This window comes from Cyprinodon tularosa, unplaced genomic scaffold (assembly GCF_016077235.1).
Source record: "Cyprinodon tularosa strain WSP-4 unplaced genomic scaffold, ASM1607723v1 ctg1124, whole genome shotgun sequence".
Taxonomy (NCBI): domain Eukaryota; kingdom Metazoa; phylum Chordata; class Actinopteri; order Cyprinodontiformes; family Cyprinodontidae; genus Cyprinodon; species Cyprinodon tularosa.
The window spans coordinates 679,420-697,642 of record NW_024037921.1 but is presented as its reverse complement, the minus strand read 5'-3'; the positions used below and the strand labels follow the sequence as shown (position 1 = coordinate 697,642).

Here is an 18,223-nt window from a genome sequence, read left to right as displayed (position 1 = left end):
GAAGAAATGGAAGAAGAAAGTGGAAGGAGTGATAACAAGGTTAAGATTTGGTCATACAGGACTTAATTATACACTTTTTAAAATACAAAAACATAAAACGGGCAAATGTGATTTCTGTGATAAATATGAAACTATAGAACATGTTATATTAGAATGTCATAAATATGAAAGAGAGAGAAGATATATGAGGAGAGAGTTTGAAGACATTAAGGAGAAGGTTAATTTATTAGATATACTGAGGAAAAATTTAGGGAGTAAACACATACAAATAATTATTCGATTTCTAAAGAAAACGAAATTATTCCATAGAATTTAATTATAGTAAGTGTGTTTGTGAGTGAAGAATTGATATACAAAGCTGTGCACAAATATGTATATATTTTTAAGTGTGAATGTATGTTTAGAAGAAGTTAGGGTAGAATATATCAGGATAAATATTTAAACCATCACGAACCACACTCCATACCAGTAAGTGGCGGTAATGCTACTAACAGTTTGTTGCCAACCGCCATAAAACTCGAGAAGAAGAAGAAGAAGAAGAGCAGGACCCCCAGCAGATCTGATAGCTACACCAGCTCCGATCTAACCGAACACAGACCCAGTACAGCAGGTGTCCCGGCTCAGACTGAGCTGTGGATCTGCTCCATATCTCAGAGAACCATCGGAATCCCACACGGTTTAGGGCTGAAGCTGCATCCGGTAAGTTTAATAATGTTTCTGTTTTCGACCGGTTCCAACAGGCTGCTGATCTGAGATCATATCTGGAGCGGGTTCGGTTAAAGGGGGCGTGTTCGGTTTTGTGCTCACAATAGGCGTATTTCTGTTAGCCTCTTAGTTAGCTGCTAGGCTAAGGACCCCCTTTAGCTGCCCTCGTCGATGCCTGTATTGCCTCCCTCTGCTCCCCCAAAAGGAGACCTTTCCAACAATTAATGTAAATATATCGATGGATTAAATTTACTTTAATATAGAAAATATTTTATTATAATACCTATTTAAAATAATAAAACCTTTCACGCGCATGGAAAAAAGAACTAAAGAGTAGTACATTTAACCATAGACATTATATGTTATGGTTAAATTCACCTGTTTGTTTCTTTGTTTCTTTCTTCTAAAGTATATATAATGATTAATTTAAAAATATTCAGCTTTGCATATATCTGCCAGTTTGAGTTGGGTTTAAATAATATTTAATCTGAATAAATCTGTCTAATCTAAGATGAAGAGAATTTTAGAATTGATTTTGGTCTTTTAAGTGGTTGTAACATGTCACAGATTATTATATTATCTCTGACTCATCTCTCTTGTGATTAAAATGAGATGAGAGCGCCTCCTATTTATTCTAACAGCAGCTGTGGTCTGACCCAAGCTGGCCGCCCGCTAGGCATGTTGAACAGCGTCCAATGAGGTGTCTACGTGTATAATGTCTTTGCATTTAACACCTTAAATAATATTTAGTATAAGTTTATCAGGTATAGATCCAATGTTGATCCAGATAAATGTGGTTTAAATAATAGAGCAGAAAGAAACAGACTTGTGATTTATTATTTTTGGTCTGTTATGTCAGTCCGTCCATGTCCTTCTCTCCACATCAACCAGTTGTCTTTTACCTCCCAAAGAATAACTTATGTCCATCTTTTAAAAATAAAGATGTCAATGATGGTTAATGAGGCATCAAACTGGATTGATGCTGCGCTCATTCAATCTCACAGGATACTGACACCTGCTGGACATTTAAAGACACTACAGGCAGCTGATTGGACAGACTAAACTGAATCGATTTGATGACCTACATCTGGGGTCAGAATAAAGAAAATCATCAACCAGTAAAGGACTGGAGACATTTATAATTATAATCTGTTACTTAAAACAGAATTTAACACTGAAATAAAATGAGGCTTTTATGCATCCATGTTATAAATATAAAAAAAAAAAAAATTTTTTTTTTTTTTAAATATAAAATGTTTTTGAAGTAGAGAACAACAATCATTCAGTTTGGTATATAGTCAATTTCCTGATTCCCATATTTTATAAAACACTGAACTTACTGTTATTTTCCTGTCTTAATGTTGGCAGTGGGCTTTAGGCTGCCCTGCAAGGCTTTAAACCTGGGTTTAAATGGAGACTAAGCCATTCTCAAGCACATATCAAGGTGCTCATTTTGAGCCTGGATCCATATTTATTTTTGATTCTGTTCATGGTGGAGAATCCTGCTTCACAGCAGCAGGTTGAGCCAAACATCCTCTAAATGTGCAGGGTCATCTTTGAGCACGCCATTTCACTTTTCTTTCACCAGTTCACCGCAGTTCTTCCAGCAGTCCACACTTTCTCTGCTCTCTTTTTCTCATGGTCTTCTCCTTCTTTCCCATCGCCCGGCTTGCCACAGGTTTGCCTGCTGTGTCTAAAAGTAGCAGCAGCAGCAACCCAGACTGACAGCTCATTGGCTCATTTGGATCACGTGCAGCCTGGAGCCGGACGCTCCCCAGGGCTTTACCGTATTAACAGGATTAGAGGCGCAAGTGAAATTAGACACTGTCGCTGGACAACATGCGGTAATTAATAAATGTTATAAATCAGGTTTGGTCTGGATTAACCAGCAGGAGGGTACAGATCCAGAGCGTGGTCCACTAATCTGTGACCTCTGACCTAGTACAATGATACATTTAATTTATGTTTAAATTTAAAATAGAATATCTTTGATATTTTTAGATGCAGCCAATAAATAATGTAAACATTTATCATAAGGTGAACATACTCGTACTCGTCGTCTCCCGCTTTATCCGGAACCGGGTCGCGGGGGCAGCAGGCTAAGCAGAGACTCCCAGACTTCCCTCTCCGCAGACACCTCCTCCAGCTCTGTTGGGGGAAGCCCTAGGCGCTCCCAGGCCAGCCGAGAGACATAGTCTCTCCAGCGTGTCCTGGGTCGTCCCCTGGGCCTCCTCCCGGTGGGACATGCCTGGAACACCTCCCGAGGGAGGCGTCCAGGGGGCATCCGAAGAAGATGTCCGAGCCACCTCAACTGACTCCTCTCGATGTGGAGGAGAACCGGCTCTACACTGAGCCTCTCCCGAATGACCGAGCTCCTCACCCTATCTCTAAGGGAGAGCCCAGCCACCCTGCGGAGAAAGCTCATTTCAGCCGCTTGTATCCGGGATCTCGTTCTTTCGGTCATGATCCAAATTTCATGACCATAGGTGAGGGTAGGAACGTAGACCGACCGGTAAATTGAGAGCTTTGCCTTTTCGCTCAGCTCTCTCTTCACCAGGACAGACCGGTGCAGCGTCCGCATTATTGCAGCAGCCGCACCGATCCGTCTATCGATCTCCCGCTCCATTCTTCCCTCACTCGTGAACAGGACTCCAAGATACTTGAACTCCTCCACTTGAGGCAAGGACTCCCCTCCAACCCGAAGGGGACAAGCCACCTTTTTCCGGTCGAGAACCATGGCCTCGGATTTGGAGGAGCTGATTCTCATCCCGGCCGCTTCACACTCGGCTGCGAACCGCCCCAGCGCACGCTGTAGGTCTTGGCAGGAGGGAGCCAGCAGAACTACATCATCCGCAAAAAGCAGGGACGAGATCCGCTGTTCCCCAAACCAGACCCCCTCCGGTCCTTGGCTGCACCTAGAAATCCTGTCCATAAAAGTTATGAACAGGACCGGTGACAGAGGGCAGCCCTGTCGGAGTCCAACATGCACCGGGAACAGGTCCGACTTAATGCCGGCAATGCGAACCAGACTCCTGCTCCGCTTGTACAGAGAACGGATGGCCCCTAATAAAGGGCCCCTGACTCCATACTCCTGGAGCACCCCCCACAGGGCAGCACGAGGGACACGGTCGAATGCCTTCTCCAAGTCCACAAAACACATGTGGACTGGTTGGGCAAACTCCCATGAACCCTCAAGCACCCTACAGAGGGTGTAGAGCTGGTCCACCGTTCCACGGCCAGGACGAAAACCACACTGCTCCTCCTGCAGCCGAGGTTCGACAATCAGCCGGACTCTCCTCTCCAGCACCCTGGCATAGGCCTTTCCGGGGAGGCTGAGAAGTGTGATTCCCCGATAGTTGGAACACACCCTCCGGTCCCCCTTCTTGTGGAGGGGAACCACCACCCCAGTCTGCCAATCCAGGGGAACTGTCCCCGACCTCCACGCGATGTTGAAGAGACGTGTCAACCATGACAGCCCGACAACATCCAGAGCTCTGAGATACTCAGGTCGGATCTCGTCCACCCCCGAAGCCTTGCCACCGTGGAGTTTTTTGACTACCTCGGTGACTTCAGCCTGGGTGATGGACGAACCCAGCCCCAAGCACCTCGTCTCTTCTTCCCCCACGGAAGGCATGTCTGTCGGGTTGAGGAGATCCTCAAAGTATTCCTTCCACCGCCCGACAATATCCTCCTTCAAGGTCAGCAGCTCCCCACACCCACTAAAAACAGTGTTAGTGAAGCACTGCTTTCCCCTCCGGAGGCGCCGGACGGTTTGCCAGAATCGCTTTGAGGCCAACCGATAGTCTTTTTCCATGGCCTCTCCAAACTCCTCCCAGGCCCGAGATTTTGCCTCTGCAACCGCCCGGGCCGCGACACGCTTGGCCTCACGGTACCTGCTTGCTGCTTCAGAAGTCCCACAAGCCAGCCAGGCTTGATAGGACTCCTTCTTCAGCTTGACGGCATCCCTTACTATCGGTGTCCACCACCGGGTTCGGGGATTGCCACCAGGACAGGCACCGCAAACCTTACGGCCACAGCTACGGGCAGCCGCATCGACAATAGAGGCAGAGAACACAGCCCATTCGGACTCCATGTCTCCAACCTCCCTCGGAACCTGAGAGAAGGTCTCCCGGAGGTGGGAGTTGAACACGTCTCTGACCGAGGGCTCCACCAGACGTTCCCAGCAGACCCTCACTACACGTTTGGGCCTGCCGAGTCTTTCAGGCTTCCTCCTCTTCCAGCGTATCCAACTCACCACCAGGTGGTGGTCGGTGGACAGCTCCGCCCCTCTCTTCACCCGAGTGTCCAAGACATGCGGCCGAAGATCAGAAGATACGACTACAAAGTCGATCATCGACCTTCGGCCTAGGGTGTCCTGGTGCCAAGTGCACCGATGGACATCCTTATGCCTGAACATGGTGTTCATTATGGACAATCCGTGACTTGCACAGAAGTCCAATAATGAGACACCACTCGGGTTCAGAGCTGGGGGCCCGTTCCTCCCGATCACGCCCCTCCAGGTGTCACTGTCGTTTCCCACGTGGGCGTTGAAGTCTCCCAGCAGAATGATGGAATCCCCGGGAGGGGCGCTTTCTAACACCCTCCCCAGGGATGCTAAGAAGGCCTGGTACTCCGTACTGCCGTTCGGCCCATAGGCCGAAACAACTGTCAGAGTCCTCCCTCCAACCCGAAGGCGAAGGGAGGCGACCCTCTCGTCTACCGGGGTGAACTCCAACACGAGACGGCTGAGCTGGGGGGAGACAAGCAGCCCCACCCCCGCCCTCCGCCTCTCCTCGCGGGTAACTCCAGAGTAGAAGAGAGTCCAGCCTCTCTCAAGGAGCTGGGTTCCATAAGGTGAACATTTAGGGGAAAATGTGAATGAGGATGATTGTGGACTAGGTTTTTAATTCCTAATTTCAAAACATTAAGTACAGTAAAAAAAAAGTAAATAAACTAAGAATCAATTTGAAATGAACTTTAATTCAGAAAAGTTGAGTGATAACTGAGAGGAAAAGGAAAATAAAAACGGCTGAAACATTCCCATTAGGCTGCTCCTACATTCTGGATCATTTTAATAACATTTTTTTAGCAGATGCATCATGTTGACAGATATGTTTTTAAGCCCAGTTTAATGTAGGGGTGAATATTATCATGGCTTGATATTGGAATATCACTATATATTGCAATTTTTTTCCTAGCTATCCAAATGAAATGTATAGATGAAAAAGCAGGTGTGTATATTTGCATGAGAGATATTAATAATTTAGTTATTTTGGCATCCATGTTGTTTGGGGTTTGATCCGGTCCACGTCTTCCACTGTGACCACCTCACCTACAGATATGGCGGCGGCGTGCTGCACAGCCAAAGCGCAGCTCTAGTTATCACTCGACTTATCTGAATTACACTTAATTTCAAATGGATGCCTAGTTTATTTACTGTTTTTACTGAAGTTATTGTTTTAAAAATATTAAAGTCCTAGTCCACAAGCATCCTCATTCACATTTTCCCCTAAATGTTCATTTTCTGATAAATGTTCTGATAAATCATTTGAGTTTATTCTGTCCAATCAGCTGCGTGTAGTGTCTTTAAATGTCCAGCAGGTGTCAGTTTTCTGTGAAACAGGATAAACATACAGTTTTGCTTTAAGATGCCTCATTAACATCATTATCATTACAATTAAATGTCTTTAGAAACCCTAAACCTGATTGGCTGTTGGTTCTAACAGGGTGTGGATCTGGAGACCAAATAGGTACTGGAGATTAATAGGAACTAAGAAGAATGGAGGAGAACCAAGAGATGGCGACTGTGTTAAAGGAGGAGAACGTAGAGATAATGATTGAGGTAAAGGAGGAGAACCAAGAGACAGAGATTAAGGTGGAGAACCAAGGGATGAAGATTGAGGAGAATGAGGGGAGGGAGACTGAGTTGAAGGACGAGAATCAAGAGAGGACGATCGAGGAGAACCAAGAGATGAAGACTGAGAAGGAGAAACCTGAAGTTGGGGCGTACGAGGCCGGAGAACCGGACCGCTGCACTCTAGAAAGCTCAGAATGGACCAAACCATGCGCTCTCTCAGATCTACAGGTCAGTGTTCAGGTCTTTGTCATTTCTACTGAGAATAGAACCTGACAGGAACTCAACGGGAAGGAAGAACCAGAGCATTATATATATCTGTTGTTTTTCTGGTTTTGAAGAAAGGAATAATGCTTTGAGATTATTCTGGTTGATACAAACCAATGAAGGAAACATTTAATTATCATTCAGACTAAGCATCCTAAGGACTTAATCCAGCCCTGGAGGCTGGACCTTTTGAAATAGTCATTATCATCAGTTTCTGGACGTTTTTCAAAGTTTCTTTTTGATTCTTCTTTATGTCTTTATTTCACCACCTTTTAGTTAGATGCAACTCTGCTCGCAAAATAATGGAGCAACGGCTTGTTAAATGAGTGGTATTATGCAGCCTCCTGAGACCCAAGCTTTTGTTTGGAGTTTATTTTTTCATTCTCCATGTTACATGCGATTTGAAGGACCTAATGATTTTAATAACTAGACCTTGTTGTGATAAAAGTAGTTTTAAAGGAAATCCGGTCAGCAAGGAATAAGAAATGGATTATTATTATTACCTGAAACTAATACGTTTGCTGTGATTTAATTAATTTAGTGTTCTGGGAGTCTGGGAGCGGCCATTTTTGCCCAAATACAGTGACACCTCCCTCCTGCCATCTTCCAGCAGTGACGTCACGGTGCGGTAAGCCTAGCGCCATTCTCCCCGCTTTACAAGCAAAATCAATGGGAACTACTAGACACATCTGCAATCAAGAACAATTATTAAAGATTTCCAGAGGACTTCACCATTGAAATTCACCAGAGCTATAGTGAAACTGACAATGCCCACGTGCATGGCAGCTGGATGCTGGAATACATCGGGTAAAAGTGAAAAAAAAAAGAGTTATTCCACCTTTCTGATTCCTGATCCTCCACGGACGGGTTGGTCGTTGGATCGCCAACTTGAAGAGGGAGGATTTGCCATCGAACTTCTGGCCAGAGAAAAAACACGTAATATGTAGCCAACATTTGGAAGAAGAATGTTTTCAAGATAATAGCGCGTTGTGACCAATGTTGGGCACGTTACTTTGAAAAAGTAATTAGTTATAGTTAGTAGTTACTTCTCCCAAAAAGTAACTTGAGTTAGTAACTCAGTTACTCCACAATAAAACTAGTTAGTAGTAAAAGTAACTATTGAGTTACTTTTGCGAGTGAATGAAATTAATAACTGGGGATGTCTAATTCTGAAATCCTATGTTTGGGTTGTTATAGATACTGCAACATGTAGCTCGCTCCATCCAGCTCGCTCCATCCATCCAGGTAGTGCAGGCCCAGGATGGAGGAGCAGCTACCAGCCAGGTAGTGCAGGCCCAGGATGGAGGAGTAGCTACCAGCCAGGCAGTGCAGGCTCAGGATGGAGGAGCAGCTAGCAGCCAGGCAGTACAGGGCCAGGCCCAGGCTAGGGAGGCGGCTGGAAGGCTAGCAATAGTATTGTCCCGTGCTAAGAGTCAAAAGAATTCCAATTGTTTTAACTGTAATAATAAAGTCTACAAAGGTTTAGTCTAAACAGCTAACATCAATGTTTTGGTCTAAAATCCACAATTAAACTTATTTAAAACAACACATGCTTCTCAGAGCAAAACAGCACATGGGTGACCTGCCGCCATCTTGGAATCCAGTAGTGTTCTTTGACAAACATGGATGCCTCCAGTAAAGCACATTCACATGAAAATTACTCAGAATTAGAAACACTTATTTATTGAAAAGTATGAAATAATTTTATACTTAAAGTACTTTCAGAAATCTATTCTGAATATGACCAAACTTTTTCTTTAAAAAAAAAAAAAAAAATTATGTCCTCATTTGAGGACACTTAGATTATGTTTTACCTGTTTATTGGGCAAGTTGCCGTTTAACGGATGGAATCATTCCCGCTCCTCTATATGTTCCAGCAACTCAGGATTTATATCCAGCCAATCAGCAAAGATCTTACTATGTGGTTATACTCATAATTTCATCATTTCTCCAATCAGAGGTGACCTTGGATGCAGCTAACTTTCTCATTCTGGAAAAGTTGAAAAAAGTCCAGTTTTACAGCTCATTATTTCATCATTAGAAATAGATGGAAAATGCAGCTCTACCTGAAGATTCACTATATTGAAATTCCTTTCCACTACCTTGAAAGGTACTTTGGCCCCCACATTATCACATTGCGTACCAAAACCAACTTGTACGCCCCTCAATAAGATATAAACACCACCTTCAGCAGAGATGACAATGAAATAATCTTGGTGGCCACCCTCATCTTTATGGGGATTGTTCAGCTCCCAGCTGTTGATGATTGCTGGACTATGGAGACCAAGTTGCCACCCTGGTGTCTTGAAAGAGGTTCAGACTCCTGAAAAGGTTGATCCACTTCAGTGACAATGACCAGTTCCCTAGCAGTAGTGACCGCTTCTTCAAAGTCTGGCCATTGTTCACCTTCCTCAATACTGCCTTCAGGCATGAAACACAGACACCAAAACAGTCTGTGGAAAAGGTGAATGTTGCCTATAAAGGGAGGACAGCAGGCAACCTGAGGCTGTATATTAAAAGGAAGCCAGTCAAGTGGGGCTTTAAGTTCTTTGCATGCCCCCTGAGGATGGCTTGATTCATGACATTGTGCTGTACCAAGGCAAGTTACCATTGAGGCTCATGATGTCCCCTTGTCAGCTGGAGAAAATGACACCAGCTATATTGTCGCTGTTCTGGCCACTACAATCTCTTCTCCCATGACTTCGGCCATCTTTGCAAACAAGTTCTTCACCAGTCTGGAGCTTTTGAGGTACCTCCAAGACCAGATCTGCAGGTACTGTTTACTGTACGGCTTCCACCGCCCCGCACTTGGCATACGCTCTGTCGCATAGCAACCTCCCCACAGTTGATGCACAAAGCAGGGAAAGAATGGATGCTGAATTTCTCACTGTTCAGTGTGTTATATTTTCGAGGAGCATCAGCAGCACTACTGTTGTCAAATATATCATATTTATAGTCCCCATACTGCAGAGATGTTGGAATCTGAGCTTAAATGTCAGCCAAACCCATTTACCCAGGGACAGATAAAACCTTTCAATAAATCAAATATTAATCACCACATATCTCTATCAATTGACATTTAAACAACTATTTTACTTAATTTCAGACGGAACTATTTACATACTTGTATTATAACAAACTGCACTTACAACATTTCCCTTTTTTCTCTGAGCACGGAGAAGACAACTTGCTTGGACTCGCAATGTATCACAGCATACCAAAGGCTATGTCGGATACACCAGACCCATCCTTCAAAATGGCAAAAAGAATTCTCCTTTTGTCGGCCGCATAACGAGGAGACTTCCAATCTGAACCGGACAAAGCGCCGCTCTATGACCTAATCGACTGACATATCTCCCCTTCGAAGGATGGAGCCACTGGTTCCAACACACTAGTGATGTGCACCTCTGGCCCTGAAAATGGCCATATGAAAATGCCATAATGGTCTTTAGGAAATTTATCTCAGGCCCTGAATGTCGTTTTAAAAAGGCAATCTGTTGTTCCTGAACAGGCCTGCTGACCTTTTCTATAAAGGAGTTCCTTTCACTCTGCCAGCCAAGGAAAACATTGCATTGAGTGCATCGAATACAGTTCTTCTTGGGGCAGCCTTGCCCGCTGCAACACGTTAGCTCTCCCAGGTCAGCCATCTCTGGAAGATGTGCAGCAGAACAAATGCTAAAACAGAAATGTTGGATAAGAGGTGACCCGAGATCCTTTCCTTGATTGTGCAGAATGTGGATTCTATCCCTCTTCACCACCAACATGAGCACCTTTAACGACATCATACTATTTTGATGAATACCTGAGCTCTTGCCATACAAAAATCGACAAACTTCATGATAGTCTGTCTTGGTGTGCTGTTTTCCCAGTTATCTTGGCGATATAGCATCATAATGTGAATTTGTCAACATCTTGATGTGGACACTCATTCTGTAGTAACTTATCCTGTCTGACAAGTCAAACCCAACCATCTTTGTTTCATATTCTCTTACAATGCTTGGCTGTGTCATATTTTTTTCCTCCTTTGACCATCGTTGGCAGGTACCTTAGGCTCTTCTGCTTGAGCAACAGAAAGCATGACGACTGGCATATTGTCCTACCACTTGACAGCATAGAGCTAACCATGTCAGAGTTGGTTCACTACATAGCTTTTTCAAATTTAAAGACATTTTAATTTATTTCAACATTTAAAATTTGCATTGCCTTTCGATTTTTCTAACGAGTTTTGTACTGTGATCCGTAGCATCTTGTTTTCACTCAAATGAGTGTAATATTGTCATCTGACATTAGATGGTGTATAGTTTCTATTAATGAGGCCAGTGGGTCAAAGTTAAAAAGAATTATGTATCAGAGACTTCATTCATCTTGATGAGATGAATGGAGTACACCAGACTCCATTCATCTCACCAAGATGAATGAAGTCTGGTGTGCTATTGCTTGGTTGGAAAGAAAACCTGCAGCCACACGGCCCTTTCTGGAACCAGTTTGAGATGCCTGCTCTCTACCAAAATCAAGTAACTATGGTGAGGAAATAAGTATTTGAACACCCTGCTATTTTGTAATTTCTCCCACTTAGAAATCATGGAGGGGTCTGAAATTGTCATCGTAGCTGCATGTCCTCTGTGAGAGACATAATAAAAAAAAAAAAAATCCAGAAAGCACAAGATATGGTTTTTAACAATTGTATGACAAATCTGCAATAAAATATTTGAACAACTGTCTATAAGCAAAAATTCTTACACTGAAAGACCTCTTAGTCTGCCTTCAGAATGTCCACCACGACTGTATTTATTATCATAAATTAGATGCATCTGTTGGAGGTCGTTAGTTGCATAAAGACACCTGTTCACCCCAAACAATCAGTAAGAATCCAGCTACTAACATTGCCAAAACCGAAGAGTTGTCCAAAAACCAGTGGTGGCTGGACAATAGGGGGCGCCGCCCCACCCAACCAATGAACATTAACAAAAGTAAATATTTTGAAATCTAGTGATATGTTTTTTTTAGATGTGCAAGATGGATATTTATTCTTCTACTCTCTTCTAATGACGAGTAAAGCGTAATTTCGTTTTTCGTCTTATTGGTGTTGTATTTCCACTTTAGGGCACAAAAATGTTTGCTCGTTAAAAGTTGTACATGTGCAGTAGCTTCTCTGCAGTACAATGTCTATGGTGGCCTGGTGCTCAGCTCTGGTGCACCCTGAGGTGACTGGAAGGGTTTTACTCTCCACCTCCCACCACAGCACTGACGTCACAGTCATACTTATCATACTTACAATAGCAGATTGGCTGATTGAGGCCATCTGCCCTGAACCCCAGTCGTCCTCGGCAGATGGCCATTCACACTGAGTCTGGCTCTGCTGGATGTTTCTTCCTGTTAAAATTGAGTTTTTCCTCTCCACTGTTGCTGCAAGCGTGCTTGGTGTGAGGGATTGTATTTGAGTCATTGATTCAATGCAATCAACTGGTTTTCCTTAGATGTAAAACTGAATCAATTTGACTCTATGATCTGGTTGAATTGTAAAGTGCCTTGAGATGACGTGTTGTAAATAAACTGAATTGAATTTACAGGTCGAGTCACGGGAGTTGGAGACGCATCGGACAGAGCGAGAGAGAGAAATGGCACAAGAAAAAATAAATTCAGTCAAGTCCCTTAAAGCGACACCTTTTGAGTGGAGAACTTATCAAGAGAAGCTGGAGGTGAAGGCGCTTGGTCCTGATAAGCCGAACATCAATATTAACCAGCTGTCCAAAAACAGAGGGAGACAGTACACTCGGTCTTTTTCCAGGACCTGGTTTAGCAACAAGGCTTGGCTAACAGCTTGCACCGAGGCTAATGCTTTATTTTGCTTTCCATGCCTCGTTTTTCAAACATCAGGATCTGACCCGGCATGGATAAAAACTGGTATTACCGATTTAAAACACTTTTCAGAAAGGGCAAAGAAGCATGAACAATCTGGTATCCACATGGAAAATGCACTGCAACTAGCCATGTTTGGGAAAATAAACATTTCATCCCAGCTTGATGAAGGATACATGGTAGGGATTCGCAAACATAATGAGGAGGTTGACAAAAACCGCCACATCTTATCAAAAATAATTGACTGTGTCAAATTCTATAGTGCATTTGAGCTTGCCTTGCATGGCCATGATGAAAGTGAGAGCTCAGAAAACCCCGGTGTTTTTAGAGGATTGGTGGATTTTGTAGCATCACTGGATGCAGTTCTTCACCAGCACCTGCAGAATGCCACTGTGTTCAAGGGAATGTCTAAGACAGTACAGAATGACCTCCTTGACTGCATGCTGTCAATTTTAAGAGAGTGCATCCTTGAAGAAATCAGGAGTGCAGACTTTGTCTCCATCCAGGTTGATGAAACAATGGACATTTCCACTCAGTGTCAGCTGGTGCTTGTGATCCGCTACATTGACAAAGCCCATCATGTCCAAGAACGTTTTTTTGAGTTCATACCTCTCCAAAGTGCCACAGCTGATTCAATCACCACAGCACTTCTGGATAGCTTGAGTTCCATTTTCCCTGATGACCAGAGAAGCAAGCTCATTTCCCAAGCTTACGATGGTGGAAGTGTCATGAGAGGTGCTACAGGTGGTGTACCGAAGAAGATCAAGGAAGTCTATGTGAATGCACACTATGTCCACTGCTATGCTCATCAACTTAACCTCATCATGCAGCAGGTGACATCCCACATCCCAAGAGTGAGTCATTTCTTCTCAGACCTGGCTGGATTATCTGGCTTTTTTTTAAGATCTCCAAAGAGAACCTGTGTGCTTGATAGAGTGGTGGCTCACAGACTCCCCGGAGCAAGCACAGTGAAGTGGAACTTCAACAGCCAAAATGTGAGCACTGTTTTTGAACACAAAGAAGACCTGCTCCAGTGTTTTGAAACCATCAGGGACTCAGGAGAGTTTGATCCAACCACTGTGAGAGAAGCTGGAGGATTTGTGAGGCTACTGGAGGATGATTGTTTCAGCTTCTTCCTGAAGCTGTTCCATCATATCATGAGTCAAGTGGACACTCTCTACAGTCAGCTTCAGGAGAGGACCATCAACTCAGTCTTTGTTCAGAAGGTCATGCAGCAGTTCACAGATGGTATACAAAAGATCAGGTAAGTTAATCTCTATTGTGCTTTAACTAATTCTCATATCTAATTTTACCTGATTACTAATGAACACGTCTCTACGGGTTCTGTTCAGAGATTCCCTTCCAGTGTTCTGTGAAGAACACTGTGGCAGTGTGTCTCAACTGGCCAAGAGATGCCGCACACTGGGCCCAGGTGATCTTGAGAGGATAGCCACAGAGGTGAGGCAGAAACTGAATATGGGGTGTCCATCCATTTTTCGTCACACTTATCCCAAGCGGGGTCGTGAGGGGTGCTGGTATGTGTCGCAGTTAATGCAGCCCCGGCACTCTGTGACCGCAGACAGTACTGCAGACAGGGGGCCTCTGATTGGTCACATCTACATTCGCTCTAGACTATGCCCATTTCCTGTTTGGTACCTTATTGGCTTGTTTTGTTTGTAGAAAACAACTCCTGAAGTTGGACCAGCTAGAAGAGCGAGGTGCGCGAGAACGCTGGGACCCTTTATCCACCTGGATCTACCCTCATGTCCCTCAGTTGTCGCACAATTTGCCCCTTGTGTTTTTTCACTTTCTCACCACCTCTGTCATATCTAGACCCACAGCTAGTTCATGATACATGCGACATACATGAGACAAGTTAACTGTGACAAACTGATGCAGGAGTACAGGTGCTGGTCATAAAATTAGAATATCATGAAAAAGTAGATTGATTTCAGTAATTCCATTTAAAAAGTGAAACTTGTATATTATATTCATACATTACATACAAACTCATATATTTCAGATGTTTATTTTGTTTAATTTTGATGATTACAAATGACAACAAATGAAAATCTCAAATTCATCATATCAGAAAATTAGAATATTGTGAAAAGGTTCAAAATTGATGGCCCCTGGTGCCACACTCTAATCAGCTAATTAACTCAAACCACCTGCAAAAGCCTTTAAATGGTCTTTCAGTCTAGTTCTATAGGCTACACAATCATGGGGAAGACTGCTGACTTGACAGTTGTCCAAAAGACGACCATCGACACCTTGCACAAGGAGGGCAAGACACAAAAGGTCATCGCTAAAGAGGCTGGCTGTTCACAGAGCTCAGTGTCCAAGCACATTAATAGAGAGGCGAAGGGAAGGAAAAGATGTGGTCGAAAAAAGTGTACAAGCAAGAGAGATAACCGCACCCTGGAGAGGATTGTGAAACAAAACCCATTCAAAAATGTGGGGGAGATTCACAAAGAGTGGACTGCAGCTGGAGTGAGTGCTTCAAGAACCACCACACACAGACGTATGAAAGACATGGGTTTCTGCTGTCGCATTCCTTGTGTCAAGCCACTCTTGAACCACAGACAGCGTCAGAAGCGTCTTGCCTGGGCTAAAGAGAAACGGGACCAAAGTCATGTTCTCTGATGAAAGTAAATTTTGCATTTCCTTTGGAAATCAAGGTCCCAGAGTCTGGAGGAAAAGAAGAGAGGCACTTCATCCACGTTGCTTGAAGTCCAGTGTAAAGTTTCCACAGTCAGTGATGGTTTGGGGTGCCATGTCATCTGCTGGTGTTGGTCCATTGTGTTTTCTGAGGTCCAGGGTCAACGCAGCCACATACCAGGAAGTTTTAGAGCACTTCATGCTTCCTGCAGGTGACCAACTTTTTGGAGATGCAGATTTCATTTTCCAACAGGACTTGGCACCTGCACACAGTGCCAAAGCTACCAGTACCTGGTTGAAGGACCATGGTATCCCTGTTCTTAATTGGCCAGCAAACTCTCCTGACCTTAACCCCATAGAAAATCTATGGGGTATTGTGAAGAAGAAGATGCAATACACCAGACCCAACAATTCAGAAGAGCTAAAAGCCACTATTAGAGCAACCTGGGCTATCATAACACCTGAGCAGTGCCACAGACTGATCGACTCCATGCCACGCCGCATTGCTGCAGTAATACAGGCCAAAGGAGGCCCAACTAAATACTTAGTGCTGTACATGCTCATACTTTTCATGTTCATACTTTTCAGTTGGCCAACATTTCTATAAATCCTTTGTTTTTATTGGTCTTCAGTAATATTCTAATTTTCTGATATGATGAATTTCAGATTTTCATTTGTTGTCATTTGTAATCATCAAAATTAAACAAAATAAACATCTGAAATATATGAGTTTGTATGTAATGTATGAATATAATATACAAGTTTCACTTTTTAAATGGAATTACTGAAATCAATCTACTTTTTCATGATATTCTAATTTTATGACCAGCACCTGTATAACAAACCCATCACACCTTAGGAGAATTTAGAGAAGCCAGCTAACCTAACAGTCATGTTTTTGGACTGTGGGAGGAAGCCGGAGTACACGGCGAGAATCCATGCATGCTCAGGGAGAACATGGAAACTCCATGCAGAAAGACCCAGGGCCGGGAATCAAACCCGGAACCTTCTTGCAGCAACTGCAAGCAGGGCTACCCACTGCTCCACTGGGCAGACCCCTGCATCTTAATGTGTTTAATCATAGTGCTATATTCTCAAGAAGGGGACACACACCTTAGAATACGTCTTGTATAATATTATATAGTGTACTTTTTAGGTACTTTGTTAATTTGCATAGTTGCTCTTAAATAACCAGATTTTCAGAAAAATAAATAGTTTTTATGTATTAAAAATAGTAAGCTAACTAATATCTTCTCCATTATTAAACTGCTATATGTATTTTTTTTTTTAGATTTGTGACACCATATTGGAGCATGCAAATCAGAGGTTTGCGTTCACAAATCATCTGGTCAGTGCTACACTGCTGCATGCAGACAGATTCCTGGAGTACCACAAGCAGTTCCCTAATGCTGCACTAAACACCATCATTGAGGCTTACCCACTGCTCAACAAGAACAAACTGAAAACTGAGCTGGCTCTGATCTACAGCAATGCTGGGTTCAGGAGGTGCAGTGGTGCTGTGGCTCTGTACCAGTTCTTCATGAGGAACGATCTACAGGACATCTTCTCAGAGACTGTGGCTCTGCTGAAGATCCTCATCACAACTCCCATGACCACAGCTGAATCTGAGAGGTGCTTCTCAACACTGAAGAGGATCAAGACCTTCCTCAGGAACACAATGTCACAGGACCATCTCAATGCCCTGGCCATGGTCTCTATGGAGAAGAACCTTATTAAAACCATCCCTGACTTCAACCACAGAGTCATTGAGAAATTTGCTTCTCTCAATGACAGAATGGCAACATTCATGTACAAAAAATGAACCTGTACATGATTACATGAACAATTGTTTTTTATGTAGTGTTTTTCATAATGTTGTTTTTTGTTGTTGTTTTCATATAAATATATGTGATAACTTAGTATCCATTTGATTGGTTTTTGCTATACGGCTATTTTGAATTTGTTGCCCCTGGTGAAAACTCCACCGACCACCTTTGCCAAAATCACTAGAGACAAAATTATACATCGCCACAAGTCTGGAAAGGGCTACAGGGAAATTGCCAAGCAGCTTGGTGAAAATGGTCCACTGTTGGACCAATCATTAGATAATGGAAAAAACTAAACGTAACTGTCAATCTCCCTTGGCTGCATGCAAGATCTCACCTCATGGGGTCTCAAAGATCCTAAAAAGGTGAGAAATCAGCTCCTCCTGTGTAGTTCAGCCCTAAACTACACGGGAGGAGATGGTCAATGACATGAAACAGGGTTCCCGCGGGTCCTTAAAAAGTCTTAAAAGGCATTGAATTCTTCAAAATAAAACTAAGGCCTTAATTGGTATTAAAATGTGTTAAATCAGTCTTTCGTAGGTCTTTATTTTTAAAACGTCATAAATAGGATTATTTTTATTACAATTTATTTTTGTAATCTAAATAAAACATTAAAATTTAAAAAATTTTTTTTTTTTATTTAAAATAACAGCTCGCCATTATTGGTTCCGTCCCGATAGCGGAACCAATAAAAGCGTTGTTGCGGCCGGGACATTTAGGAGATGCACCATTAAGTTAATGTCTGGAAAATATAAGCAAGTGAAAATGTAACCAAAATTGTCTCCAGCCAAGAGTTTTCTCCATGGCTAAAACCAGGGAACATACATGAGGCTCAGTGGATTTTTGTGCAAGAAGTCATTCAAGCTCAGAACGATGGGAATAAAGGCAGTGGAGTCGCACATGCAAAGCGCGAAACACAAAATGGAGTTACAGAGAAACAGCCGGTATTTCTCACTTTTGTTCCACCCTTGTCTCTGCAAAGCCTCCACTTTTCACCACTAGCACTTAGTGCTAGTAGGTTCCCAATGGGAAATTCCATCGTTAACAAGTA

General features: G+C 43.2%; 1 protein-coding gene across 2 annotated transcripts; it reads left to right on the top strand.

Moving 5' to 3' along the window:
- Window positions 1–545: 545 nt before the first annotated feature.
- On the top strand, window positions 546–17,268 carry LOC119794031 (zinc finger MYM-type protein 1-like). 2 transcript variants are annotated; one of them, XM_038301371.1, is made up of 3 exons: window positions 546–699; window positions 6,432–6,790; window positions 16,638–17,268. In XM_038301371.1, exons 2-3 carry the CDS (start codon window positions 6,485–6,487, stop codon window positions 17,166–17,168), a joined length of 837 nt encoding a protein of 278 aa, XP_038157299.1. In that variant the 5' UTR covers window positions 546–699; window positions 6,432–6,484; the 3' UTR covers window positions 17,169–17,268. The 2 variants fall into 2 exon arrangements, with proteins under 2 accessions (XP_038157299.1, XP_038157292.1); XM_038301364.1 differs by lacking the exons at window positions 546–699; window positions 6,432–6,790 and adding exons at window positions 12,532–13,949; window positions 14,038–14,143.
- Window positions 17,269–18,223: the final 955 nt, after the last annotated feature.